The sequence below is a fragment of the Podarcis gaigeae genome, assembly GCF_964106915.1.
Source record: "Podarcis gaigeae genome assembly, chromosome: 3".
Taxonomy (NCBI): Eukaryota; Metazoa; Chordata; class Lepidosauria; order Squamata; family Lacertidae; genus Podarcis; species Podarcis gaigeae.
Window position 1 is genome coordinate 61,656,625 of NC_139680.1, and position 27,726 is coordinate 61,684,350.

Sequence of the window (27,726 nt, forward strand, 5' to 3'; positions counted from 1 at the left end):
ACACACGTGCTTCCCTAGATGCTGGCACATTCTGCCTTGGTGCTTCCAGCTGGGCTTGGGGCAATCCCTGACATATTCTGTTGGTATTCACCTGTGCAGGGGGAAGGAAACGCCTCTTTCGCACACCTAAGATCGCACTTCTAAAGCCCTCCGCTAATCTGGACTGACGCCTCCTGGTCCTGTTCTCACAAAGCAATCAGAATCTCCACCCGATTGGGGGTCCCTGCGAGAGCAGAGGATGCGGGACTAGATAGGCCTTTGGACTGATCCCGCAGGGCTCTAGTTCTGCTTTTACCCCAAAATGTGAACTGGGGGTCGGGGTGGAGGCATCCGGAGTGAGCATCAAGTCCACACCACGAAGGGTGCCCACAACCAAACCATATCCCCACAGTGATCACGAGACCTTGGCATCCCGACTCGAGGGACGGATCCGGCCGCGTAGCTGGAGGAACCCCTTTCCCCACGGGCAGCGAGCACAACCCTCAAGTCAGCTCCGTGCTTTGGAGAGGAGGGGAGGAAAGCCGAAGCGCCTCCCTGCTGCCGCTAAGCCCGGCCTCTGAGCCGCGCCTTCCTCCGTGCCTCCCTCCCTCCCCTTTCACTTGCTCTTTGCTTTCCCCTGTCACCAAGGCCTGGCGGGCGAGAGAGAAGCAGGAGGAGGAGGAGAAAGAGGAGGCAGCGGCGGGCGGGGAAAGGAGCGCCGCGGAGCAGGCGGGGGGAGCAGCAGAATCAAAACAAGCGAGACACGCCTTTCCCGCTCGCTCCCTCGCTGGCGCGTCTTCCCGCGGCCCGGCGGCTGGGGTGGGTGTGCATGCGGCGGGGCCGTGGAGAGCGCGCGGGAGGGCGCCTTTGCTGCTCCGCCTGACAATGGAGCTGTAATAAGCCGCGGTCGGTGGCGGAGCCCAGCAGCCGAGCAGTAGCAACAGCGAGAGGGGAGGCAGCAGCCGCCGCCTCCGCCGCCTTCCCGCTGCTGCGACCCGCTCCTCCTCCTCCTCCTCCCTCGGCGATGCCGAACCAGAAGAGTAGCAAGGGCAAGAAGAACAAGCGCGCCAACAGCAGCGGGGACGAGCAGGAAAATGGAGCCCTGGCGGCGGCGGGGGCGGCGGGCGGAGGAGCAGCGCTGGCCGCCGTGGTGGCGGCGGGGGGAGCCAGCGGGCCGGCGGCGGCCGCGGGCAGCGCCGGAGGCTCGGGAGGAGCGGCGGCCGCCGCGGGCTCGGCGCCGGGAGACTCCAAGAACGGTAGGCACCCGGGGAGGCCGAGAGGGGGGCGGCCAGGCGGCGCGGGCGGCCGCGCAACTTGTCCCACTCTCCCTCTTGCGCGCACCCTCTCGCTCGCTTCCTTCCTGCTCCTGCGGATGGGCAGGGCGGGCGGACTCTGACTGGCGGCGCCCTAGTAGTTGCGAAGCTGCCCGGGCCTTCGATGGCGCAGCAGTCCGAGGATGTTTAAAAAAGAAAGAAAGAAAGACCGGGGGGGGGGGTGAGCGAAAGGAAAGCGCGGGCCGTGCTCCGAGGGCGGCCGCAAGTGCGTGCGCGGCCTGCCTGCCCGTGCTCGCCTCGCTTGCAAATGCACATGGCTCCGAAGCGTGCACTGGGAGACCCTGTCTCCCTCCCTTAATTGCAAGGGTCCCTATCTCGGCCACCTTCCGCCGCTCTTTATTTTCAAAAGCTTGCGATTGATGCTTGGAACCGAAAGTAGGGTGGCCTGCCTTTTCGGCTCCCATGCCCGGTGTGGCATATTGAGACACTGCTGGGCCTGAGGTGTCGGACTCACCATGAATGGATTTGAGTCATCCTCGTGCAAGGCTGTGTGTGTGTGAAGTCGGGAGATGCGGGGAAGTGGCCTAACATCTACTAGCATGCTGCACACGTGCGCACCCCGCTTCTGAGGCCTGCAGTTTTCGGCAGCTGGCCTTTGTTTTAACACAGCCGGAATCGTTTGGTTCTGTTGAAAGAAATGTGCAAATGCTGGTGTGCTGTTTGTTTATAAGACTGGTCGGTAGATAGTCCGTGTCCATACGTTTAGTCCTGACTCTCTCATTATGGGCGTCCCTACCCATCAGTATCTGTTACCTGAGGCCCCACTCATCTGCATGCCATGCAGCGCTCCCCTTACTTTTATTAAATATATTAGGTGCCGAGTAACTAGGTTAGACAGTGAATGCTGAATAAGCATTAGAAGGGCAGAATAGAAATTATTTGTATTATTAGGGCAGCGTAGAAATTTTTGTATAAAGATCCTGTCCATGATTATCAAATGTACATACCTAGCTGACCACTTTGAACATGCCCTCGATTCTGAGCAATTGGTGTTGATCCTCAAGCTTTAGCCAGGTTGCTGAGCCTTTTTGGCCAGCTGACCTCATTGTACCATGGTTTGAATTGCTGGAAACAAAAGATTGATTAAATAACTCCTATATATGCAGCAGGACTGATGTGTGGCCCAGCTGCCACTGTGCTGCCATTGATCTCTCTATACTTACCTACCACCATCTGTAATGAACAGGAACTATTGCTTTCTCTTCTCCCTGACCCTTCCCTGTAGGTCCTGGGTGGAGGGGGGTGGGAATGGTTGTGCCCATAATACCATTGCATTGTGAGTCCTTCAGGTTTGAGTGGAATGGGAAGCCTATTTTGTAGGTGAATTTTCTTCTTTGGAAAGGTACTGGTGGGTGCTTGGATTGCTTTGGTCCAAGGGTGTGTGTAAATAGAAACAGAACTATTGGACCCATGAATAAAAGTTTGGAAATTAGTGATGTAAAACTTCTGCACCTAGACATGGTTATTGGCATGCTTTAAACATTAAGAATAGGGTTGGTATTCAACGCTGGTTTTATTTTAGAGTAGAGCCACTGAAATCAATGGACATAATTAACTGCATTTCAGTGGGTCTTCTCTGAGCTGGACCAGTGTTGAATAGATCTCTAGGAGTTTGAAGGAAATAGGAAGAATTTGTGCTTTGCTTCTCCTGCCTACTACAGTGATGTGCACAATAACTGCTGTCTCCAGTCATTATTAGTGTCCTTTCCAGCAAAACAAAATCAGAAAATTTGCAGTCACCAGGAGTAGCTTTTGGCACAATGCCTGCTAGTGATGAAATATAGCAATCCGATAGTTTGTGCTAAATATAGGACAGATTTGGATGAGGTTTGATAGTGCATGTGTGTAAGGATGGCTATTTTTGCATCTCAATAAGGATATGTTCCCAGACTTTGGCTCCTCTTCCTCAAGCTGGCATGTTTCGAAAAGAGTGTGTAGAGAGAGTGGGTGAGTGGGCGAGCATGAGAGGGGCAGGAGTGGGATTTGCTCCCTTTGCAACTTGTACACTACTGAAGCTTCTAAAAATTAGGGGGATACTGTGGTCCTTTCCCCCATCCTCCACCCCCTATCTATTGCACTACTTAGTGCACAAATCCATTTGTTTTTCAAACAGTACTTAGTTTGTTGTGGAGCATCTATATCCTACAATAGTATTAGCTCTCATGTTAATAGGATTTCTTTTCTGATTTATTTTCTTACAGTTTTTGTAGCAAAATTATATTGGGACATGGCCCAGAGGCTCCCTGGTAGTCATCAAAACACTGGTGTGATGCTTGCTGTATGCTACTGGGTTCCTGACAATTCCAGTGTGCAGATTCTACAAGGCTTGCTGTCTGTTGTAGTGGCTTAGATAAATTTGAAATGTTTAAATGGCACAGAAAGTTTCAAGAAAGAGCAAACAGAAACACACCCACCCACCATGAATCAGAAAGCATTTCCTAAAGTTACAGTGTTTTAAAAAATAGATTGTGGTTTGGACTCCTATAAAAAAGTAAATAAAAACATGTGTGCAGATTTCTCCTATCATGGTGTAGAAAAATCTCCTATTAAGTTTTAAAACAACTGGCTCAAATTTGCAGGTAAGAATTTCAGAGTTAAGTGTACAGTGCAGTATGAAAATAAGTATCTGATGGAAGATTAGAAACAGGTGAATGCAAATTGTCTGGAACCCTTCAGGCCCTGATATATTTTAAGCTGAGTCCTGAGGTCAAAGAACCTGTTAACCTCTGCCTGGCATTGTATTCCTTGCTACATCATCCTCACTCACCTTGAATATTTTTTGCATTGTTAAAGCACTTGTGGGTATTCTGATCTGCCAAGATTAATGAGACTATGGGGGAATCCAGACATGCATATCAGTGGAGCACAGAACACTTGGTAACTCACAAATGAATGTGTTTACTGATGCTATTTAAAAGAGAAATCATGGTGTCTTGGATTATATGGAAGTTCTACCTGTTGTGTGTGATCACTGATGGGTCATTCACACGTGCACATTATAATGATTGTTTACCACTATCAAGTGGTGAGCATACTGTGTGAACTAGCCCTGCATTTGCCTTAGTGGTCTTCTCAGCAACAAACCGAGCCAAAGCTACTATACACTACAGCAGGCTTAATTGTAATGTGTACTATACATGTGTACTTTTCTATGATTCTATAGGAGTGCTCTGATGGTGTTTCCTGCTTGGCAGGGGGTTGGACTTGATGGCCCTTGTGGTCTCTTCCAACTCTGTGATTCTATGCTTCTATACTGTATTACACTTAACAAAAGATTGCTGTTTAAAATAGGTTTGCAATGAGCTTTAGTCCCTGTTTTATGAGCCATTAACTTGTTAAGTTATAAAAGGGAAGGTGCATGTTTGTACATAATGATAAATCAAGAACCTTGGCTTAATAAACCATACTTAATATGCAGTCTATGCTCCCACTTTGCTCTTTCAGGAAAAAGAATCATGGTTTGTTTTCCATTAACAACCCAAGATTTGTAAGCCAACAATAAACCTTGGTGCAAGGCTGGCTACCCCCCCCCCCAGCTTGTTAGGGAGAAACAAACTAGGATCCCATATTTGGATGTAACACTAAATTATACCCTTCCTGGTTTGTTTACCCACACATTCAAAAGAAGGGAAGTGGGAGCAATTGTGCTGCATGCATTAGCCTGCGACTCAAGTCCAGTAAGGTTTTTAAAAGCCAAGATTCTTGGTTTATCACAGGGGTGGCAAGCCCATGGATAATATCTGGCCGGTGACCTGCTACCCCTCCAAAAATTAGCTCTCTTTTCTGTTTACTGAGCTGTAATATCTTGCAATAATGTTGCACCAGAGGGAAAAGAAGAAGGAAAGAGTAAATGGAGGGCTTTCTTCCTAATGCAACAGTAAGCTGGGAGGAGAGGTTAAACTGTAATGGGGAGGAACAACAGTGTTGCCTGCCTGCCTGCCTTAGTGTTTGTGTGTGTCATGAGGACGTGCATGCACATGTGTGTGTACATGAGTGACTGTGTGTGTGTGTGCATATGTATATGTATGAACAAGCGTGATTGCGTGTTTGGGCTGCTTTGGCCATGGCCACGGCTGGCATATCACACTTGGAGTGTTGACAATCCTCAGTGTGGCCCTCGGACCAAAAAAAGATAGTCACCTCTGGTTCATTGTTACATACAAATGCAGCCAGCATCTCATACTTTTGCACAACCTGTTTTCTATAACTTGTCACTGCTGTTGTCTTAAGCTTTTAGATCTTCATGAAATGTTCATGGCTGCTGTAGAAGTATATTGTGTTGTCAACTTCTTTTGCTAAAACCCTCTCGACTGGAGTTGAATCTCCTTTTAAAATATACGTTGGGTAGATTTCTTTTTTAAAAAATAATGACTTTGTGGATTGTCCGTATGTGAGGGATGAGGAAGTCCAGATGTTCCTGGACTACAACTTCCATCACCCTTGCTCACTGGTTATGCTGGCTGGGGTTGATGGGAGTTGGTGTCTGATTATATTTAGAGCAGGCTTCCTCAGCCTCGGTCTTCCAGATGTGCTGAGGCTACAATTCCCACCATCCCTGACCACTGGTCCTGCTAGCTAGGGATCATGGGAGTTGTAGGCCAAAAACATCTGGAGGGCTAAGATTGAGGAATCCTTATCTAGAGGGTCACATAGCCCATGTCCTGCCATATATATCATACAGTACCTAGGTATATACGCAACTGCCTTATACTAAGTCAGACCAGTGATCCATCAAGCTTCAATGTTCTCTTCATTAACTGGCAGTGGCTGTCTAGAATTTTGGACAGGGATCTTTCCAAGCCCTACCTGGAGAGGCCGAGAACTGAATCTGGGACCTTCTGCCTGCAAAGCAGATGCTCCATCACTCAGTTGCAGTCCTTGCCTTTTTTTAAAAAAGCCCTTAAGTAGCCCCTACTAAATGAAACGTGAAATTGTAGAGTAGTTGGACTCCTTTTGTTATGAAATTACGATTTGTTCTTACACCTATTCTACTGGCTAAGAGCTAATTCAAACACGCAACTTTTAGCACGTAATACTGTCTTCTCAAGGCTTTCTACCAGCTCAGTATTCAGGTACTGGGTGTTTGAAAACACCCTACATCACTTTCAGGGGTGGTATAGGCACATGAGAGGGCTCTACCAATGTGTTGGACCAATGTCTTAGACCAATTTGGAATGAATGCTAGCAGAGACTTGCTTTATTTCTTCATAGTTGTACAGAAGCTGCCGTTTTTAGCTGATATTAATCAGCATTGCAAAATGTTACAATCCCTGACAAGTACGGTTTGTTTGTTCAGCTAGTCAACAAAACAACCCCAGACCTGCAAGGTTTGCCTTATATAGCCTGCATTCAAGGTTGTCCTAAAATGCCATTCAGTGCTATCTTACAGTTCTCTGACTTAATTATTGTTACTGTTTCTCTCATTTTGAGCAAGGGTGGAAAACATGCAGCCTTTGACCCAATTTCAAAAGTCTACAAGCACTCAGATCAGATCTCCTGGTTGCTTCCTCAGCAGCCTGCTGGGCTTTAAGGAGTAGAAAGAGATGGGGTGACCTGATTCACTTTTGGTTCTGGTTCACCCACTGCTGGCTTTCGTCCTGCCCGCAGCATGTGGTCCCCAACATACTACTCCTGAAGAAAGGCAGCCATCAACAGACGAAAGGTTGCCTATTGCTGCTTCAATTCGGAGTGAAGGCTCCTGATTGTCCCACTGCAAGTGTGGGGCTCTCACTCTTGATTGTTCCTTAGCAAGCGTGGTTTGCCTTTGGTACTGTTAAATTGGGTGCTGAATGCAACCTGCTCTGGTTTGCTTGGGTTTGGAGCCCCCTGATGTCATATGATGTCATATGATTAACAGCTGGGCAGCCATGGAGGGTTGGCCGTGATTGCTTAGACATTGGGCCATACGTGGGTTGATTTCTGCGATGTATGAAACAGTATCTTTTGTTCCGTTCCTGTAAGTGACTGAAAAAATGTTGTATTCATTATACAGTACTTCCCAGAATTGCCTCCAGAGGCTGTTGTACTATGGGGATGGAAATGAACTTTCAAAGTTGAGTGGTGAGCCAGCAGCAGAAAATGAAAGCACAGAGCAATTCTAAATCATGGTTTGCTTGTTCATACACGAGAAGGTTCAAGCTGAGGTGGTGTTTGAGTTGAGTATATGCCGGCTTGTTGAATCCATCCACTGTACCTTGTCACTTAGAGAGAAGAAGCTCATGCAGCTTTTAATCCTTCTCTCTCAATATATGGGCAGTAAGGAACGTGCTAAGGATGCACCAAAATTCCCTGTTGCAGTTCATGCTCTGGCTGGGATGCTAAGAAGCAGTATGGGTTAATTATGAGTGCGTGTGTATAAGTGCACATGCTTGCCTGTTTGCAAGGTGGAAAGACTTGGAACCATTTCCTGCTCAAGATACAGCTAGCATTGGGTCACTATCTTAGAGGAGAGGGCAGCAGGAAGTTAATGTGGATCTGAGTTATGATCAGAGATAAAGCAGCACTGGTAGCAAAGCTTGTGTGGGCATCTAAGAAGTGCTTGGTCCAAATCAAAAACTGGAAATTGGGATCTGTTCCATTCTTGGCAGTAGGACTTTTTTGTTGATAAAATGTAAAGGGGGGAAGTGTATATCTTGAGCTCTTTGGAGGAAAGGCTGGATATAAATGTAATAATAATAATAATAATAATAATAATAATAATAATAATAGATTAACCCTCCTCAACTGCATTGCCCATTTGGAGATTTTGCTGATGGGGTGTGTGTGAGGGTGTGTGCAGATGTGCGAGTCTCTGCCTATGGTTCATCTGTATGGCAAACTTTGGTCCCAACCAACTTTTGGACCCCACCCATCACTGGCCTCCTTCTCTTGGATTGATGGAGACAATAGAATCTGACCTTCAGGATCAAAAAAGGTTCCCTACCCCTGGCCTGGAGAAGAGAGGGTTTGATTTCTACCTGAAAAATGAGAGAGGCAGTGGGTGAACCAAATACTTGTCATTGACAGCAGTACTTGGTTTAACCTGAATATACCCCATTTAGAACTGTTTTCTTTTTACTGTTGTAAATGGAATACATTTGCATTCATCCTTCTTTCTATAGAAGCTTGATTGCTTTTAGAGCTCCTGTGCAAGCACTAACCTGTTTTGAGTTTTTTGAGTGATCTGATTGAAGGGGATTTGGCTAATGCAACATTTAAAAACTTGCTTGTCACTTTATAGTTACTAAAAGCTCCACTGTTGCAAGTTGTAATGTATGGTATGTGTTACCTAATTAGGCCTGTACTTAGCTGCTCCTTTTACTATGTCTCTTTTAAGAGCTCGTGTACGTACTATATTTCACCTCATAGCTGTCGTACAAAGATGTAATTGCTGTTGTGGTTATAAAAGCTGAGCTGAATGTTTCTCATTTCTAATCTCAAAAGTAGTGATTTGGGAGACCCTGAAAATCTATCGTTTTTACCTTTAGCCTCCATGACTCGGTCGGTATTTGCAGTTTATCAGCCTTTTGCTGCCTCAGTAGCTACCCCCCTTTCACTCTCCTCATGTGATCCCACCTAATCAGATCACTGGATGTGATGATGCTACAATCCTGTGCATCCATTCAGACTTGGCTGCTTACTGCACTAAGAGCAGATCAAGTCCATTTACAGAGAGGCAAGGCTTCCTATTCAGGTCACAATCATGGATCACAGAACTAATATTTCTGCTGTCCTTTTGACACAATTCCTGAAAAAACTGCCCAAATGTGGTGTGCTTTTTTAACATTCTGATTAAAGTTTTAGCAAGACATGTGGGCACAATTCTATTACTTATCTTTGAACGATTACAAACTACTTTAGAAGCAGTAGCTGGTGGTAAGAGATAAGCAAGAATCTGATCAGGCAGCTGCTGTGGTTTGGGAACAGCAGCATTCTTTGGGAAGATGGCAGTTTCGACTAAGTCTAATTTATTGAGTCATACAGTATAAACCTAACACCACAAAGGGCAGATGACAACAGTTTAAAATATCTAACATTAAAGGTACCAAGTGAAGTGAAAACAGCAATGTTCTTACACTCGAACACACACACTTTTTATACTGTCTAATAATCTCCCTCCCCTTACGCTAGATGGGCAACTGCTACCTTTTTGCAAGCTATATCTGATCATTCAGGTATGTGGAGTGGTGCTTTGTGTAAGACTTCGTTTTTTATGAACAAAGGTGGTAAAGAGAATTCTTAGAATATTTACTTCAATCTTCAGATCACCTATTTTGGAAGTTCTGAGATAGATTTGGGAAGCAGGAGTTCAAGACAAGAATAGTGTAATGTTAAATTCCAGAGCTCATTGCTTTCTTGTCTTCAGAGAGCTGCATGTTTTCTGAATTCCATGTTACAAAATTGCTTCCAACATATATGCCAATCTAAAGCTATTTTTTCTGTTGAATATCACTTCATATTATCTACAAATCCTTTCGGAATAACTCTTGTAAGAAGATTGCTTGACTTACATCATCATCTAGCCTCTTGTATTGCTACTGCATAGTTGACATGTAAAATCAATCTCTATTCACCTTTCTTACAGGATGCTACAGATACATATTAGGCTTTCTTCATAATTTTGTAAGAACACATCTCTCTGTAGTTTTCTGGCCCCATTCCACCCCGGTACTTGGCAGTTTTTTAAGTAGATCAGATGTCAGGGCTATGTGTAAAGAAACTATGACCTTATTGTGTCCCCAGTGGTTAATGTCCAAAACATAGTCTTGAACAGAGTCTCCCACCATTCCACACACTAGAAGGAAGTGTATCCTCATACTGAGTGTTAATAATATGCATAGATGCAAGAAACATGACTTATCTGAATCTGTTTCCCTTCTTACAGGCAAATTATGTCATAGTCCCTTTGCCACCAGGTATGATAAATGGGGATTATAGACCCCTCAAGTGGTCTATACAATTTAGAATGTGATGTTGGTGAGGTAAAGGTAAACCACTGAGTCTCTTGGGCTTACTGATCAGAAGGTCGGAGGTTCAAATCTCTGCGATGGGGTGAGCTCCCATTGCTCTGTCCCAGCTCCTGCCAATCTAGCAGTTCAAAAGCACACCAGTGTAAGTAGATAAATAGGTACCACTGCGGTGGGAAGGTAAACGGTGTTTCTGTGCACTCTGGTTTCTGTCATGGTGTCCCATTGTGCCAGAAGCGGTTTAGTCATGCTGGCCACATGACCCGGAAAGCTGTCTGCAGACAAATGCCGGTTTCCTCAGCCCGAAAGTGAGATGAGTTCCGCAACCCCATAGTCCCATTTGACTTAACCATCCAGGGATCATTTACCTTTACCCTTTTTTTTTTGCCTCGGTGTTGATTTTTTCTGAACAGGACATGTACTTGGGTTTGGTGCTGCATCTGGAGTGAGAAATGGTTTAAAGTGAATACCTTTTAAAATATCACTGAAGAACAGTTTAAATGTGGTCCTAGGCAGGCTAAAATGTTTACCTAGGAGGTGAACTCCTAGTTCATAGTGCATAGTGCATAGTGACTGAGGTCGTGATTTAAACATGAATCTGGCAGCTTGGAGTTCTACACTAGTAAGCATTTTAAACTTATTTGGCTTCATGTTTTAATCAGATTTCATAGTTCATGGCTTATGTTTATTTGCATGCTAGGCAGTTTTCAGTGGTTTTAACAGATTCTGGAGTGGCCAGTTGCTAATGTGGCTTCTTTTGAAATACAATTTTTCACCAAAAATCTGCATATGTAATTTTGATGTTGCATGTATTTTGTACCTTAGGACTACTCGTATCTTGATAACATTTAAAACGCCTCTTCCATCCCTCTTCTGAGCCCCTTCTTCCCTTTTCTACTGAATTTGTTATGAACAATTTAAAATAAAATATTTTTTTAAAAAATACACATAATAAAATAACAGTGTTCAACACCTTATAGACAATATTTTATTAAAACCATGGGGGGTGGCATAGGAATAAATTAGTGAGATTACAGTACAATCACTGCTCCCCCAGCCCTACTTCATAGGGACTCCATGGGAAGTCAGCTGTGTCCTGCTGGTCCCGATTGTGGAGATGAAAGGATACTGATTTTGCACACACTATGATGCTGTTGTTGAATAGCAAAAGCAGCCTTCCCTGCACCAGGGAAAATGTACGAGGCAGCCACACCCCACACTCTTGCATGCACATGCAGTCACACATGCATCTCTCTGTGTATATGTCTGTCTCTCACACCAAGCAATTTCAGATACACACAACCACACAAATATGTCTCTATTTCCTCAGGTACATGTCTTCCTCTCTCACACGCACCGTCCATGCACATAAACCTCCTCTTCCTCTCTCTCTCAAACAAACACACTCCCTCTCTGCCCAACTACATCTGACTGCATTAGACTACACCCCTTTGTTTCACATGCACACAGAAAACATATATATCCTTCCCTCCATCGAACATCTTCTACAGCATCTCACCTGTATATTTGGGTATACACCTCTTCAAGTTGTTTCCAGTTCTCTCTGTTGTTTGCTTGCTGCACCCACACAAACCCTGCTGTTAGTTTTAGTAGTCCATCTATCACATATATTTCCGTCCCCATGGTCTGTTAATATTGTAGGGTTTCCACACCAGCACTGCTTTTGCTCCATCAACCTGAGCTTTCTCTTGCCGCATGCCCTGCATCTGACCGTTTCAACTTTGCAGTCTTTCCCACTTGCTCTGTAACTTTTTATCTTTGTTGGGTCCAATTATTAGTTTTTCTTTATTTTAATGATGTGCGTAACATTGCTCATTCCAGGGCATGTTTCATTGCTCTTAACCTTTTCATGTTTCTTTGTGTCATGGTCCAGTTCTCTGCTCCATAACACACTAGGGGTAATATACACGTAATGAATGTGTGCATAGCTTTCAGATCTGAGGAGACATTTTCATTTTTCATTAAGAAGCTGAGTTTTCCAAAGGTGGCCCATTATTATTTCCTCCTCCCCCCTGCTTTATTCTTCGGTTTGATATTCTCTCCCCAGTATATATATTGTCCTAAATAGATGTACAGTGGTACCTCGGGTTACAGGAGCTTCAGGTTACCGACTCCGCTAACCCAGAAATAGTACCTCGGGTTAAGAACTTTGCTTCAGGATGAGAACAGAAATCGCGCAGCAGCAGCGCCGGGGCAGTGGGAGGCCGCATAAGCTAAAGTGGTACCTCAGGTTAAGAAGAGTTTCGAGTTAAGAACGGACCTCCAGAATGAATTAAGTTCTTAACCTGAGGTACCACTGTATTCTTTAACTTGCTCTGTTTCCATCCAACATAAATACCACAAATCTCTCCCGACTCTCTATCACAAATTACACGTACGTATCTCTCAGTCACAGATGCATAGAAAACAAACTGTGAGAGAAGAGGAACAGGAGAGGCAAAAAGGAATGTGAGTAAAGAATGAATGTGAGCAAATGTAGTTACTTGCTTTTGTTTCAAGTTGAGATGAGGACAGCTTACGGGGTTCAGAACATGGCAGTCTGATCCATTAGGGGTTTGTTGTTGTTGTTGTTTAGTTGTTTAGTCGTGTCTGACTCTTTGTGACCCCATGGACCAAAGTACGCCAGGCACTTCTGCCTCCTGCAGTTTGGTCAAACTCATGTTAGTAGTCCATTAGGGGTAGCTAAGCTTTTCTGGGATGCGTTCCGCATTAACCCATGGTCAGTGTGCCGAGGCCCATGGTGCAAAAGTGGGTGTGACTAGTCTTTATTGAATAGTATACGTACTCAACCTGGGAGTTTCATTGAACTAAATGTAACATGTATAGAAATGCATTTGTAAAAAGTTTACAGAATAATACAGTGGTACCTCGTTCTGGAGTTCTGTTCTTAACCTGAAACTGTTCTTAACCTGAAGCACCACTTTAGCTAATGTGGTCTCCTGCTGCTGCCATGCCGCCAGAGCACGATTTCTGTTCTTATCCTGAAGCAAAGTTCTTAACCCGAGGTAATATTTCTGGGTTAGTGGAGTCTGTAACCTGAAGCGTATGTAACCTGAAGTGTATGTAACCCGAGGTACCACTGTATATGATCTGCTGTGCCTTCCTAGTAGGTCTGAGATTAATTAATTAATTATATCAAATGGATCGCTTTAAATGACTGGAAAGTTTGAGCCATTTAATTTAACTTACAGTATGTAACTAATCAGGAAATGCTGGTTTTTTTAAATGAAAAAACCTCTTTTTTGTATACAAATGCTTCTAAAATTGCAAGTTGTAGGGATAATCTTAGAAGAGGCATTTCCTCTTTTTATCTCGCATAGGAAAGAATATATCTCCTGGGGCACCTATGCAAAACTAGGTTTGAGCCATATGCAAATTTAATTGATTTGGATTTCTTTAATTGCCAACTTTGCAATGGTTCACTAGTTTCAAGAACTGTATAAAAAGGGGTGTTTCCTCTCTGAGCACTTCTTTTACTTGGGTGCTAATGGATTTTATGGTCTCGGTCTGGAAGAATTGGTAGAACCTTAGCTAGCCACCTTATGTTTTTATGCAAGATATTTAACTCAAATTATTTCCTCATACCTCTTAGTCTTCCTAAGGTACAATTTTCTTCACACCAGGAGGTCTAATTTCTGAAAGTGAAATTGCAAAGACTTTTACTGTTGGAAATCTGTGTTTTATTAGAACAGCTGGTTGAAGTTCATCAAGTGTATTAAAGGCCATGGGAAATTCAGACACTGGAATGCACAAGCTTTTAGTATTGTAGAGCTTGAAAATATCTTCTCCCTCTTAGGCTTGTCTTTGCTTAGTCGTAGGCACAATTTTTTAAAAGGTGGATTTAACCCATATGGCTTGATTGAATAAGTTCTTTATGACATGCACAGTTTGGAGAAGATAGCAATCAGAGTTTAATTTTGTTTCTGATTAATTTTGGGCTCTAAAATAAAAACATTTAGGATGAAGGCCAATCTGGAAATAATGAGCTGTGGGTCCTTTTATAAAGGATGCCTTATGTTTAGGCAGCAATGCAACATAGAACTTGTTAAATTATTTTGTTACTAATTCAATGAACATGGTGTTGCAATTGATAATGTTACTTAGCGTTGTGAGTCACATTGAGAATTTTGTTATGGAGTGGGTTGTATAAACACCCTAAGTAAAATAAATAATTGTTGAACCTGGTATCTTAAACAAGACATTCCTGGTGTCTTCTGGAGGAATTTTCACTTAGTTACTGTTGACAGCAAAACACACTGTATTTTTCCATGTATAAGACGCCCCCATGTATAAGATGACCCCTATTTTTTTTAAACCCAAAATTAAGAAATTAAGTTGTTTAGCTTTTTTGGAAGGTGGGGGAGGTCACTTCCGCCAATTGCTCACCCGCCTGCCCCCCACTGTTGAATGCTTGCCACAGCTACTGTCGATCGTACACCTAGCCACAGCCGCCAATTGTTTGCCCACCTTTGCCATAGCTGCCAATCGCCTGCCCAATTGCCACAGCCAAAGCCAATCGCCAGCAGATCTTGCCGCATCCACCAATCACTCACCCAATTGCTGCCGCCGATCGCCTGCTTGCTGCAGCCATTAATTACACACCCCCTCTCTGCATTCACTATCTCTGTCTAAGACGACACCCAATTTTTGCCCTCTTCTTTTTTTAAGCAAAAAGCATTGTCTTATACACGGAAAAATATGTTATGTGGCTTGATATCTCCCTTCCTTGAAACGATATGGATCCCTCCATTACACATTCCTCAGTTTGTAGAATAGTACCAGTGTGTCCATGCAGCTTCATTTGTGTACCAGAAGCCCTGGATTGTCTCAGGATAACTTGTTCTTGAACCCTTTGAATAACAATGGCAGATACTGATTGCATACAATACAATTGATACATTTATCTGTTCTTTGTCCTGCAGAAGCTGCTTGTGCTACCCCACTGATATGTAGCTTTGGACGGCCTGTTGACCTCGAAAAAGACGACTACCAGAAAGTGGTATGCAACAATGAACATTGTCCCTACAGCACTTGGATGCATCTTCAGTGTTTTTATGAATGGGAGAGCAGCATTCTGGCCCAGTTCAATTGCATCGGGAGAGCAAGGAGTTGGAATGAGAAGCAGTGTCGACAAAACATGTGGACCAAGAAGGGATATGATCTCGCCTTTCGCTTTTGCTCTTGCCGGTGTGGACAAGGCCACTTAAAGAAAGACACCGATTGGTACCAAGTAAAGCGGATGCAAGACGAGAAGAAGAAGAAGTCTGTGTCCGAAAAGAGCACTGGGAGGTCAACCTCGGAGTCCTCGGAAGATGTTAAGAAGTGCAGACCTGCCAACAAACCCCAGAAAGGTTTAAACCACGATATCCAGCGGCGGCATTCGATGGATCGGCAGAACTCTCAAGAGAAAGGCACCGCTAGCAGTAGCTACCCAGTCCGTTCTCCCTGTGGTTCTCCAGGCCAGTCCCCTCCCGCCGGCTACTCTGTCCTTGCCCCCACACATTTCAGTGGGCCTCGCTCTTCACGATACTTAGGAGAATTTCTGAAGAACGCCATTCATCTAGAACCTCACAGGAAGAACATGGCCAATAGCGGCATGTTCCGGAATGCCCACTTTGATTATGGGGCATCTGGGCTACAAGCACACAGGTCGGGACATTTTGATGCCCCTGTCCAGTTTTTGAGGAGGCTTGACCTATCAGAACTTCTTGCTCACATCCCCCGGCATAAATTGAACACTTTCCATGTTCGGATGGAAGATGATGCCCAGGTTGGTCAAGGAGAAGATCTACGGAAATTCATTCTTGCAGCGCTCAGTGCCAGTCACCGAAATGTTGTCAACTGTGCATTATGCCACAGGGCATTGCCAGTATTTGAACAGTTTCCTTTGGTGGATGGAACCTTGTTTCTTAGCCCATCAAGACATGATGAAATTGAATATGATGTTCCCTGTCACCTTCAAGGTATGGGTTGCTTCATTTCTTAATGAAAACTTTGCAATTTGTATCTCATTTACTGTGCTGCGTTTTCTGGCAGAAATATACCTTACCATGGAACTGTGTTTAACTGCAGAGAAGCTCTATACTTGTTCAGGTGTAAGAGAAATGGAGGAATATTAACACAGGAGTGGGAACATGGGGATGAAGATGTTAGATCCACCTCTATCTCCGTCAGTCCATGCCAGTTACAAGTCTGAAGTGGGCAAGCTGCTTCTACTTGTGAAAGTCCTTGTTACAGAGAGGGGCTTCAAGATTCAACATCACATGGGTTGTCTCCTTGAGAGGCTCCTCTGCTTCATACAGTTGAGGACAACAGGGATTGCAGGGGTGGAAAGAAAGTGGATCTAGTGTTATGACAGTGGCCTTTTCATGTGCCATATTCTCCGATTTCTCTTAACACCTGAGTCGGGCTAATACGTGAAAGGAATATGGGTTGCCTTGCTCTTTCTCTGCCTACTGTTAGGCCTCAGCCCTCAATTACAGACTTTTATTTACTCTCACAGGGATGAAGTGATATGGGTAGAAGAGTTGCTGGGGGTTGGGTGGAATGTCCCTGCAAAAGAAGTGAAAAATGACATGGTTAGGGACAGGAGAAGAAGAATGAAGTTGTATGCCATGATGGATATATGAATGTTCAGAGACTATTCCAACTACATGTTTATAGAGAGGAGGAAGGTAGAGGTGGTGGTTTTTAGTTCATTGTGACTCTGGTTCCCTGTATCTACATTGAGCAGTGTTCAAACCAGAGTTTGAAGACTACTTCAGATCATAGTTTGAAGTTGCGTGTTAATCATAGTTCACCCACTTCGTATGTCATGAAATCTGCTCACAAGGATTACTCTTGCAGCATGCTTCCAATCCTGGTTTAGAGGATTGCAAAATAGTTTGTGAATTGGACCAATCTGGAGTGGCCAGAGTGGTGGGGCACACTGGCAGCCTCCAGAAGGAAGATACGGTTTGAGTAACCTGGATATTCTGAATTGGGTAGAATTGTATAGACATTGCACCACTTTCCTGCTTTCACATTTGAATCTTCTCTATATTTACACACCCAGCCTATGTACAGATTGATTCATTTCTTGTGGTCTGAGCTTTTCTTTTATTTCCTGGAACTGAGTTAAAGCAGTGACTTTGTGGTATGGAGAAATGGCATACTTTTTGGTCAGTGGGATACTTTTTGCGTTTCCTGAATACTTCTCTTCTCTAAGGGCTTATATGATTTTCTGTTCTGCCCAACCAGGACATCTGTGTAAGACCTTTATTTCATTAATTCATACTAACCTAACTTGGCAGATGTTCATGGCAGCTAAATAATAATAATAATAATAATAATAATAATAATAATAATAATAGTAGTAGTAGTAGTAGTAGTAGTAGCAGCAGCAATAGCAGCTTGGAAGAAATTACACCTGTCTTCCATGATTTTGTTCTTTAAGGGGCTCAAGGTGATGAACATAATTAGTTTTAAAAGTTTGGTTAGCTAAAAAAGCCAGCTTAATAATCCATGGATTCAACTTGGCTTGTTTCAAAACTTACTAAAGTTTCTAGTAACTCAGGATTCCTGGTTTGTACTACAAGAGGAGCTGCTCTTCCTTCAAATGGAAGCTAATCTCCACAGAAGTCCTTTTCCTGGCCATGCGGGAGGAGGAGAACAAGGGGAGGGTGCATCATGTCCATGTACAACTATGGTTTGGATTGATGTGTGAAGAAAGGTCAAAGGTCATGCAATGCATTTGATGCTTGAGTGGGAATTCAGACTCTGGTCTCTTAGATCGTAGTCTGGCATACATGCTAGCTACTACACCCGACTTCCTCAATCTCAGCCCTCCAGATGTTTTGAGACTACAATTCCCATCATCCCTGACCACTGGTCCTGCTAGCTAGGGATCATGGGAGTTGTAGGCCAAAAAATCTGGAGGGCCGAGGTTGAGGAAGCCTGGACTACACCATGCTCACTTGTTGGTTCTTAGTGCTGTTGATCTACATGATTTGCTTTTGTAGCATAAATGCTAAACATATTTTCTGCAGAGTTAATTTTAGACAACTTCAATGCTTGCATTTTTTAAATGTTTAATCATAAATTAATATTCTAATATTAAATGTTTATATCTGAACATTCACATTACTGTTTTTAGAGAGTAACCTCTGCTGAACAATCCACAGTGGTAGTGAAGTCAGGAATTGCCGATTAATAGCAAAGCAAGGAAGTGGCTGCTGCTGGTGGGATTGGCTGTAGAGGAACCGGCAGGTTGAGAACTACAATCCTACAAAGCCCAGTTCATGAGAATATTTTGAAAAATCTCCTCTTTTTTTTTTTTTACTTCACCGGTACTTTCTGGCCAGTGTTTTAAGACTGTTGCTTACTAACAGTCGGAGTGTGAGCTACTCTTTGAATAGTTTAAAGTCCACTGTGTAAAAGGCTTATATGTAGGTTTCAAGCTTTGGATGCACTCAATGGGTTTTAGCCAAGGAAATCATTTTGTTCACAGAAGGCGTTCCACTTTTGCAGTGCAACGTCCCCTCCCTCTTCTCCCAAATCCGTTCTGTTATTTTCTTCACTTGGTGAAATTTTTGTAAGACAGAAAGGCAACTGACCTACCAAATTATGTCAGTCATGGAATTTCTCAATGTATATGTTGCATAATCAGATCACAATAGCCATGCTAAATCATGGCAAAGCTACATTTAGGCAAGCATCCTGTCTTCAGCAGGTCCAACCAGAGGGCCTTAGGAAGCTCAGACTGAGGACATGATCAGGGTAGACACCCCCTGTTTGTTTAGAGTAGGGCTGAGGCATCTGTGGCCTGCCAGTTACGGTTGGATCCTGTTAGCCCCAGCCAGCATGGCCAGTGGCCAGCCATCTATTCCCTGTTTCTAGTCTAGAGCTGCTGGTATCAGAGGTAAACCTGCCTGGCTATATCAATTTCTCTGTGGGCTACCATGACTGGACACTTTTAAAACTCTGCAATAAACTTTTAACTTTCTTGTATGCTAATAGACACCACGGTACACAATGATGAATTCCACCTATTCTGCAAGTTACTGTTGATTATGTTAACTTCCTGCCTTCTTTACAGGATGAGCTCCACTGTTTCAAAACAGAAAATCATTTCTCTCTCTGCCTTTACAGGCCATTTATAATCTTGCAAAGTTTTATTACTATACGACCTAGTTTCTCTCCCATCCACACTTTAACAATTCTCAACCTCTTGAAGTGGCCCCCCTATAGCCAAAGATACTGCATTTCCCTTGTTAACTTCAGTGGCTGTCGTTAATATTCTAGAATAAAAAGTGGGATGTGAGAATAACATTTCATGTTATGCTTATGTTTTTGGAAGAGTAGCGTGTGAGATTTCATGTGCCCCTTATTTAACATGCCAAATGGGAGCACAGAGGGGTTCCTTTATGTGTGCCAAAAGCTGGGTATTTCCCAGTAATTTTATATGTATATAATTATTGCAGTACCTCAGTAGATACATCTAAGTAGACACATGCATCTAGGTACAATTTCCAGAAATTATTAAGGTACTTCCAGAGCACAGACCTGAAATTTGGTAAACCTGTTGTGTAACATACCTGTTGTATAACATACACAGTTTAAAAGGGCAGCTTTGCATTATATTTTTTTAGATATTATATACGGCACAAAAATGAGCTTCAGGGAAGTGATCACAAAAGTATAAAATCCACAATACAATATTAAAAACAGCAAAAAAAAAATGATAGTACATTCTAGAGTTCAGGATGCCACCACATTCTCATTTGTACACACACAGCGTACGTCTCTTACAAGTAGAAGATGGGATCTTTCTCGGTCTCTCTCAAAAAATTCCTAAGGTCTGCCCCTGTAAAATGGCCAAACTAACCATGGATGGATGAAATACTTCGCTATTGCAGTTCCAAAGTACTTGGGGAGCGGTAGCTGGAAATGTCTGGAAAATGGAACTTCCCCTTTTTCGTTTATTGTACCCAGGAACATACCTAACATTTTCAGAATGCATTTCCTTACCAATAATGTCTTTCAGAGTACCAAATCTTTGTTTTCCTCTTTACAGGAAGGCTCATGCACCTCTATGCTGTTTGTGTAGACTGTTTAGAAGGAGTTCACAAAATTATCTGCATAAAGTGCAAGTCCCGGTGGGATGGAAGCTGGCATCAACTGGGAACCATGTACACGTATGATATTCTAGCAGCGTCTCCCTGTTGTCAGGTATACAGAATTACAGTTTCTATCTTATCTTTAACTAGGCAGAACCGAAGAAGAGTTAGATTTCTGATTGGTAAAGTAAGACAGTTGAGATTTCCATTCAGTTTATCTAGATAAAATGCATTGGGGGTGGGGGAGAGGGGAGGGCGGCAATAATTAGAAAAGATGCAAGGAACCACTATATATATGTTATGCATGGGGATTTCCTGTAAGCCTTCTGATGAGGAAGAGGCAGAGTCTGTTCCATCAGTGGTCCCTCCTCCTTGCCTTGTTCCTTTTTATACAGCTGAATGCTTGAAAAGGGCCCATAGATTTATTATCTTGGTAACAAGAAGGTCAGAGACCAAGACAGAATACATAAAAAGGCACTTCCAATCCCTCCCTACTCAGGACTTATTCTTACTTTATTTCTTTGTACTCAGGACTGATTCTTACTTTATTTCTTTGTATTTCGGCACATGTGCCTGAAAACAAAATATATGCACAGCCTTTCAAGTACGAAAGGTGGGCATATGTAGAAAGCAATGTGTAACTTGTTGGAAAACCCCTGCAAAACAAATCCTGACATAGTTTCTCTTTCGGTGTTTCTGGGCTGCATCCAGCACTGCTTGCACAGATTTCTGCTTGCACAACAGAACTTCTTTTTCCTCTCTTATCCCTGCGCTCCTCCCCAAACCTGCCCTGGAGGGTCCCCCCCACCCCCTGGAGCAGAGTTTGAGGGTGTGCTAGGGGTTGCAGGAGAGAGGAAAGGAGGAGGAAGTTCTGTTGTGCAAGCAGAAGTCTGTTGCAGAAGCAGAAGTCTATTCACACTTACTGGGGCACACATGTCTGCCCGAGTGCAAAGAATTAAGTGAGAATCTGTATCAAGTTCCTGGCTGAATTGCATGCGAGTAAATGATTTTTGAGACATCTCTTGTTTTGTCTCTCTGTCTCCCCACACCCCACACCCTCTTCCAGGCTCGACTGAACTGTAAACACTGTGGGAAACCTGTTATAGATGTACGTATTGGAATGCAGTATTTCTCTGAATACAGCAATGTTCAGCAGTGCCCACACTGCGGAAACTTGGACTACCATTTTGTGAAGCCATTTTCGTCGTTTAAAGTTCTGGAGGCTTATTGACAAAAGTTTTGCCATAGTAATAGCTATTTTATGAGTATTGTTCCTTTATTTTACATATCTTTTATAAGATCTGTTCTGTGAGGGGGAGGGGAGGGGGGTTATTTTTTTTTTCTAACTGAAAGAAAGTGCAGCAGCTTTGTGTGATTGTGTACATGTGTTCCTAATGTAGATATGTGTCATCAAAACCGTGGTCCTCTTGCCATGATCTCAGTTGAAGGCAAGGGATGGGGCAACAGATTGTCTCTCGCTCTCCGCACTCATCTAAGCAAGGAGGGGGGGGGAAACACCACTCTCTTCTAATTAGGGCAGAGTAACTTCAAGACATGAAGAGAAGTTATGGAAACCAGCGACTGGTTCCAAATAGATTTCTTTTCTTGTTGTACGTGTAGATTTGGAGGGAAGGGGGAGGATCTTCATAAATGGCTCAAAGAAGTGGATGGAAAATCCTATGACTGTCCTTACAGATGGATGGAATATTATCTATGGAACAGGGTGATAGGACCTCCTAGCTAAGGAGCTCTTGGTCGTTATTTCTGCCCTGGCCCCATGCACTCAAATACACTCCACATCCCAGTATGATGTGTGGGCCACTGAGAAGAGAAAGAGGCATTCTGAAGGGTCTCAAGTTGGCATAATCTCTCCATGGGTTAAACCACAAAGACTCACATCTTACCCTTAGATCCACTCTGTGCATTTGCTGTGTCTGCATGAGGTTGGTGGTCAGGCTGGATGAGATCCCAGTGTTTGCCTCTTTCGTAAGAGAAACTCCCACGTTGTTCCCTGCTGAATTTGCCATCGTCATCCCTGGGAGCAAGATCTTGTCTTGATAGTATAAGTAGTGCTAGCTCATATACTTTGAGGTTCTGTCTGACGAGGTGAACTTAAAACATTGACAAATGAATGTAATGCTATGTCAGAAAATGCACTGTTTAAAACAAAAACAACAACCCCCCCTTATTTTTGCATAGTGTCTTCCTGGAGTATATATTTGATAATCGGAGCTACTCTCACTGACAGATCATACTGTTTCCGCTAACATTGTAATTCTAGTAGTCAGGGAAGTTGCTTCTACCAAAACAAACACTGAGATCTTAATTAGTTGCATTAGTTCAGCTTCTTTGAAAGCATAAAAAAAAAAATCTTGCGGTTCTCAGAAGAATTATTGAGCTCAGTGCAAAACCTGTTATTAAGAGGTTCCGTGCATCGGTTGGTTTGACCCTTTTGTCTCTTACTGCACAAATGTAGGAAATGAGGTACAAACCAAATGGATTGTGTTGCTTAAAGTGGTCAACTTGGATGCCTGAATTTTCCTGTAGGGTAGATAAACTAAATGAAATACTACATTTTAAAGAACATAACTCTTCACTCGAGCCAAGCTGGTATGCACCAGTAGTACAGGGTTTGTCCAAACATCCCATTTTAAAAAATAACTAGTATTGGTGTAAGCATGCCCTAAGATTGTGTGTAGGCTCATGTGTAAATGGAAATTGTGGAATCAGCTGGGATGCCTTGGAATGGCAGGCTAAAGGTTCCGAAGAGCATCTTTGGATCACAGAATGGGCTTCTGTTTTAACAGGTCTTTGTGCCATATAACAAACTGCAGCACTTTGTCATGTAGTAGTGGCCTGAAGACCCCTTGGGTGCATGGAATTAAATCCCATCTTTCTTTCTTTGTTTTGTTTTTTTGCTTGTTTGTTTACCCTGGCCAAGATCTAGGTGGTGCTAAAATATGAAGGTAGATGCTACCTTATTTTAAACCAGTTGACTTCTACTTTTGGATACCTATTTTGAAATGGCATTTTTACTTAACTTGTAAAACCTGTAATTTAGCGTTGGGTTGAGGAATCCAAAGTGAAATTAATGAACTGATTGATTTTTGCATTCCCAGTAGATTCAGAATCAAAACCAGTGAGATTTATGAACAAAAATTTCCCATGATGTTTGTATTTTAATTCTTATCTTAGGCTCCTTATGATTTTGTGCAAGATGTTTGGTTTTTAAAGGAGGGAATATGTTATCTTTTAAATTGTGATAGTCTGGAGTATTTTGTTTTTTGGAACAGATATTGAAAATGGGTGATCTGCTTGAAAACTTTATGGGACTATTATTCATAAAATAATTTCCTAAGAGAAGTAGCTTAAATTACTTTCTGTAAATTAGCAGAAATGTCCTTGTAGCCGGTGGAACACATAGGCCACTACATTGTTGCCTGGGTGTTTTATTTGGATGGAGTGGGGTTAGTCATCCCCCTTGTACACTGCAGCTCTGATCAGATCTACTCCCAAGCTGTTTTTAGGTGCAGAAAATGACATGGGAAGAGCGAATCACAGTTCATCAATATAAGGTTGATCCTAAGTCATTGACACAACCTCAGTGCATGAGAATACACACTTGAGCTCCATGAAATTTAAGTGGATCTAATCAGCCCAAACTTCCTACTGCATAATAGACACTGTGTAGCTTGGCAAAATATAGTTTTGCAAAGATGTGACTCCTCCATTGTACTTAAGGCAAGTATGGATTTAAAATGAGTCACACAGTCTCAAAAGAATGCAAAAACCTAATAAAGCGAATATATAACACACAGTACGCTGCCTTGTAAACTAAGGCTTCTGCTTAATATTAAAATGTCCAGTCCTTGCAACAGCTCTGACTGCTTGAACTGCTTGAACATCAAAATAATGCTACTTAGAATTCTCACTTCCCAAAATACTCACTTTCATATATATTTTTCTTCGTTAATCAAGAGGTCAGAACATCTGCAATCAAGGCAGGTCAGCTGCAATTAAGCTTTTGTTTGTTTTCAGCTGAACTGGATATAAGCAATTTCAGATTTTATCTTCCAGTTTGTATACTGCATACAGCTAGGCATTTTGCATGGATTTCAAATCATGTGGCACTGACTGAGCGTTCTGCATCTGAAGGGAAGAATGGTGGCAGTTCTGTCATTGTATGCCTCACTATTTGAGGCCTGAAGCTCCTTCCAAATTTGCATTTTTGATTAGGTTGCCCTCAAGAAATCTGTGTGCGGCTCACAGAGGCCCTGAGCTCACACTTAATGTGCATGTTTTATATGCATGCTTAAGCCCACACCTCTGCAAACTGTTCTGCAGTTTGTACACAGAAGGTTGTGCTCAGTAAGTAGCTTCACAGAACGGCCCTTGTGAGGAGGGGACAGAGGGTGTGCCAGACCTCCACTTCCTCTGTTTCCTCAACAGGAACTGCCAGGAGGCCCTGTTGCCATAGCTCCTAGGCCTTCCACTCACCTATATTGCCAAGTGGCACTCCATGGGGAGCCAGATTGCACTCTCAAGTTGCTGATTCCTAGAGTTTAAGGTAATGGTGGCACAAGAGTGGTAGGACTTGGTATCTGAAACTACAGATGACCATGACAAGGGAGATTCAGGCTAAGTTTTAATGTTCCAGACCGGAAAGTGGTAAAGCAGCTCATAGACTACCAGATTTAATTTGCCTTTTAAGGAGGAGGAAAAATTTATGGGTCAAGCCCATTAGGCTAGGCAAGGTTTTAACTCCTTGTTGTTTTAAATCAATGGCTTTCTTACGCACACTTCGATTGCACTGACGAAAACGTAACAGTCCCTGTTCAAATGCATCTTCCCGTGTGCACTGGAAAGTGGCACTTGAGACCCTCAAAGATGGAATTTCAGTGTCTTCTGAGATACCACTGCATTACTGTGTGTGTCACCATCTAAAAAAACAGTATTTGCAGGATTTAAATCGCTAGGATACAGTGTTAATCAGATGAAAGGTTAGGAGCTAAACCAAGAGGGCTGTGCGAAAAAGGATATTAAATTTTGCCAGCAAAAAGTATCAGTGGCTTTATGTGCAACAAATGTGAGTAGCATGTTGCATATAAAAGGTGCAAGCAGTTTTATATTAACAGCGTGCATAATTGTACACTGTATTTTAGTACAATCAGAGTATTTTTGTTTTGAAACCAGCTTAACCATGAAATTCTATATTTTAAGGCAATTGTCCTTGAGTTAATATGGGCCTGGCTTAATAATGTAATACTTCCAGGCAGTGATGGCCAACTTGGTGGTTTGCAGAAGGTGTCTGGACTGCTCTCCAGGTTACAGCCAGAGTGTAGGCATGATGGCATCACTTCTCACCTGCTTCCTCATGCCACTCTGCTCACACATCCTGATGGGAGGAATGCCTGCCAGGTAAGCAGTGGCTCCTTACCTGCTCTATTTTGGCCTGGCCAGCCTCACATAGGAAGCAGCACTAATTTGGCAAAAGAAGCACACAAGGGAGATGCACACGGTTCTGTACCTGGTAAGCAATCCTTTCTTCAGAAGCTGAGAGTTACTGTGAATCTTCTGCTACGATTCTCACGCTGTGCGGCCAAGGTGCCTTGTGGGGTAAGACAGTTTCATGGTGAGGGAGCAGCAAAGGCCTCTCTGGGAACTCCTGGGATATATTGCATCTGGGAAGTCTTTATTTTTCATCCATTATTTGTTTTAGTGAGAAAACACCTCTAAATTCCATGCCCATATAGTATTCACCGAGGCACTCACGATGATAAAGCTATGCCAGAAACATGACAGAAAGCTTCATATATCACACACCTCTTAACACGTTGAAAATGGGTGGATTTTGTTTTTTTTGGCACTTGCAGATATAAACTAAGTTTTGTTCCTACTATTGCTATAAAAAAGGCATTGGGAATCAGATGTTGTTGGAGTCTCTGATCACTGCCATGATCTCTGATCACTGCCAAAACTGGGACTAATGGGAATTTGAGTTGGGCAACAGGTGCCCCCATCCCTGTTGTAAAAGTACATTTAAAATGGTATGAGGGAAAAGCGCAGCAAATCTACATGCAGTCCTAAGATGTTTAGCACCAGTAGAGCCCTAAAGTGTAGAGCTTTACTTCATCTAGTATGATTCTGTGGCAACAATCAAACAAGGCCCTGCTAATCCGTTAAGTGTACCTAAGACAGTGTCAGATTGTGGCTTTTGTCTGTTAATAACTAACACATGAAATGGGTAGATTTCTGAGAGCAAGGTTTGAGGCAACATGTGATTCTGTCAGTGTGTTCTGTTGATGGGAAGACATGTCGCAAGTTTATGTTCATTTCTCTCTGATTTTATTGTACGAGGTATTCAAGGACAAAGTTGTGAGGTTACAAAGCCAGCCCCGCTACGTTTGTCAAAAAAGCCTTTTTTTTCCAAAAGGGGAAAAAAACAACAGTTTTGGATTGCACTTTTGCAGAGGAAAGAATATGTACATAGCAAATGAATGTTGATGAAATTTAAAATAATTGGTTATGATGCCATTTTTGTGTGGTGTTAAGTTTTTTGGTTGTGATTTATCTGTAATAAAAGAATAAATTGCAGTGAATTGTGTTCATGATTATTGTGGTGTCATTATACCTTGGCCCAGTATACCTGAAGGAGCGTCTCTACCCCCATCGCTCAGCCCGGACTTCCTCCGAGGGTCTTCTGCTGGTTTCCTTACTGTGAGAAGCGAAGTTACAGGGAACCAAGCAGAGGGCCTTCTTGCTAGTGGTGCCCTCCCTGTGGAACACCCTCCCTTCAGATGTCAAGGAGACAAAGAGCTACAGTGGTACCTCGGGTTACAGACGCTTCAGGTTACAGACTCCGCTAACCCAGAAATAGTACCTCGGGTTAAGAACTTTGCTTCAGGATGAGAACAAAATTGCGCAGCGGCAGCAGAAGGCCCCATCGCTAAAGTGGTACCTCAGGTTAAGAACAGCTTCAGGTTAAGAACAGACGTCCAGAATGAATTGAGTTCTTAACCTGATGTACCACTGTACATAACTTTTAGAAGACATCTGAAGGCAGCCCTGTATTGGGAAGTTTTTAATGTTTGATGTTTTACTATGTTTTATATATGCTGTAAGCCACCCAGAGTGGCTGGGGAAACCCAACCAGATGGGTGGGGTATAAATAATGAAACAACAGTAATAATAATTACAGATTCACCATGTTGTGCACTAGCCCTTGATAATGTGTCACAATCGCTGTTTGCTTTTAAAAAATTTTTATTTTCATATTTGTTTTGCACTCTCCCTTCAAGGGGATGAGGAAGCATACACAGGGCTGATCCATTTTGTCCTCACAACAACTCT

The 27,726-nt window shown here is 43.1% G+C and overlaps 1 protein-coding gene across 2 annotated transcripts; it reads left to right on the forward strand.

Annotated features, from left to right (window-relative positions):
- The first annotated feature begins 619 nt into the window (after nucleotides 1–619).
- Nucleotides 620–26,970, forward strand: HECA (hdc homolog, cell cycle regulator). 2 transcript variants are annotated; one of them, XR_014562361.1, is made up of 5 exons: nucleotides 620–1,235; nucleotides 15,202–16,242; nucleotides 20,334–20,488; nucleotides 21,443–23,682; nucleotides 24,798–26,970. XR_014562361.1 is itself a non-coding variant. In XM_083731680.1 (4 exons), exons 1-4 carry the CDS (start codon nucleotides 1,004–1,006, stop codon nucleotides 21,605–21,607), a joined length of 1,593 nt encoding a protein of 530 aa, XP_083587806.1. In that variant the 5' UTR covers nucleotides 620–1,003; the 3' UTR covers nucleotides 21,608–26,970. The 2 variants fall into 2 exon arrangements, 1 of the variants encoding a protein (XP_083587806.1); XM_083731680.1 differs by having other exon boundaries at nucleotides 21,443–26,970.
- The last annotated feature ends 756 nt before the right edge of the window (nucleotides 26,971–27,726 follow it).

Bases quoted from the DNA above. Each gene is read 5' to 3' on its own strand.
- HECA (XM_083731680.1), top strand. From the start codon at position 1,004: ATGCCGAACCAGAAGAGTAGCAAGGGCAAGAAGAACAAGCGCGCCAAC. The intron at 1,236-15,201 runs GTAGGCACCCGG...TTTGTCCTGCAG, and splicing joins GCCGGGAGACTCCAAGAACG to AAGCTGCTTGTGCTACCCCA. The intron at 16,243-20,333 runs GTATGGGTTGCT...TCCTCTTTACAG, and splicing joins TGTTCCCTGTCACCTTCAAG to GAAGGCTCATGCACCTCTAT.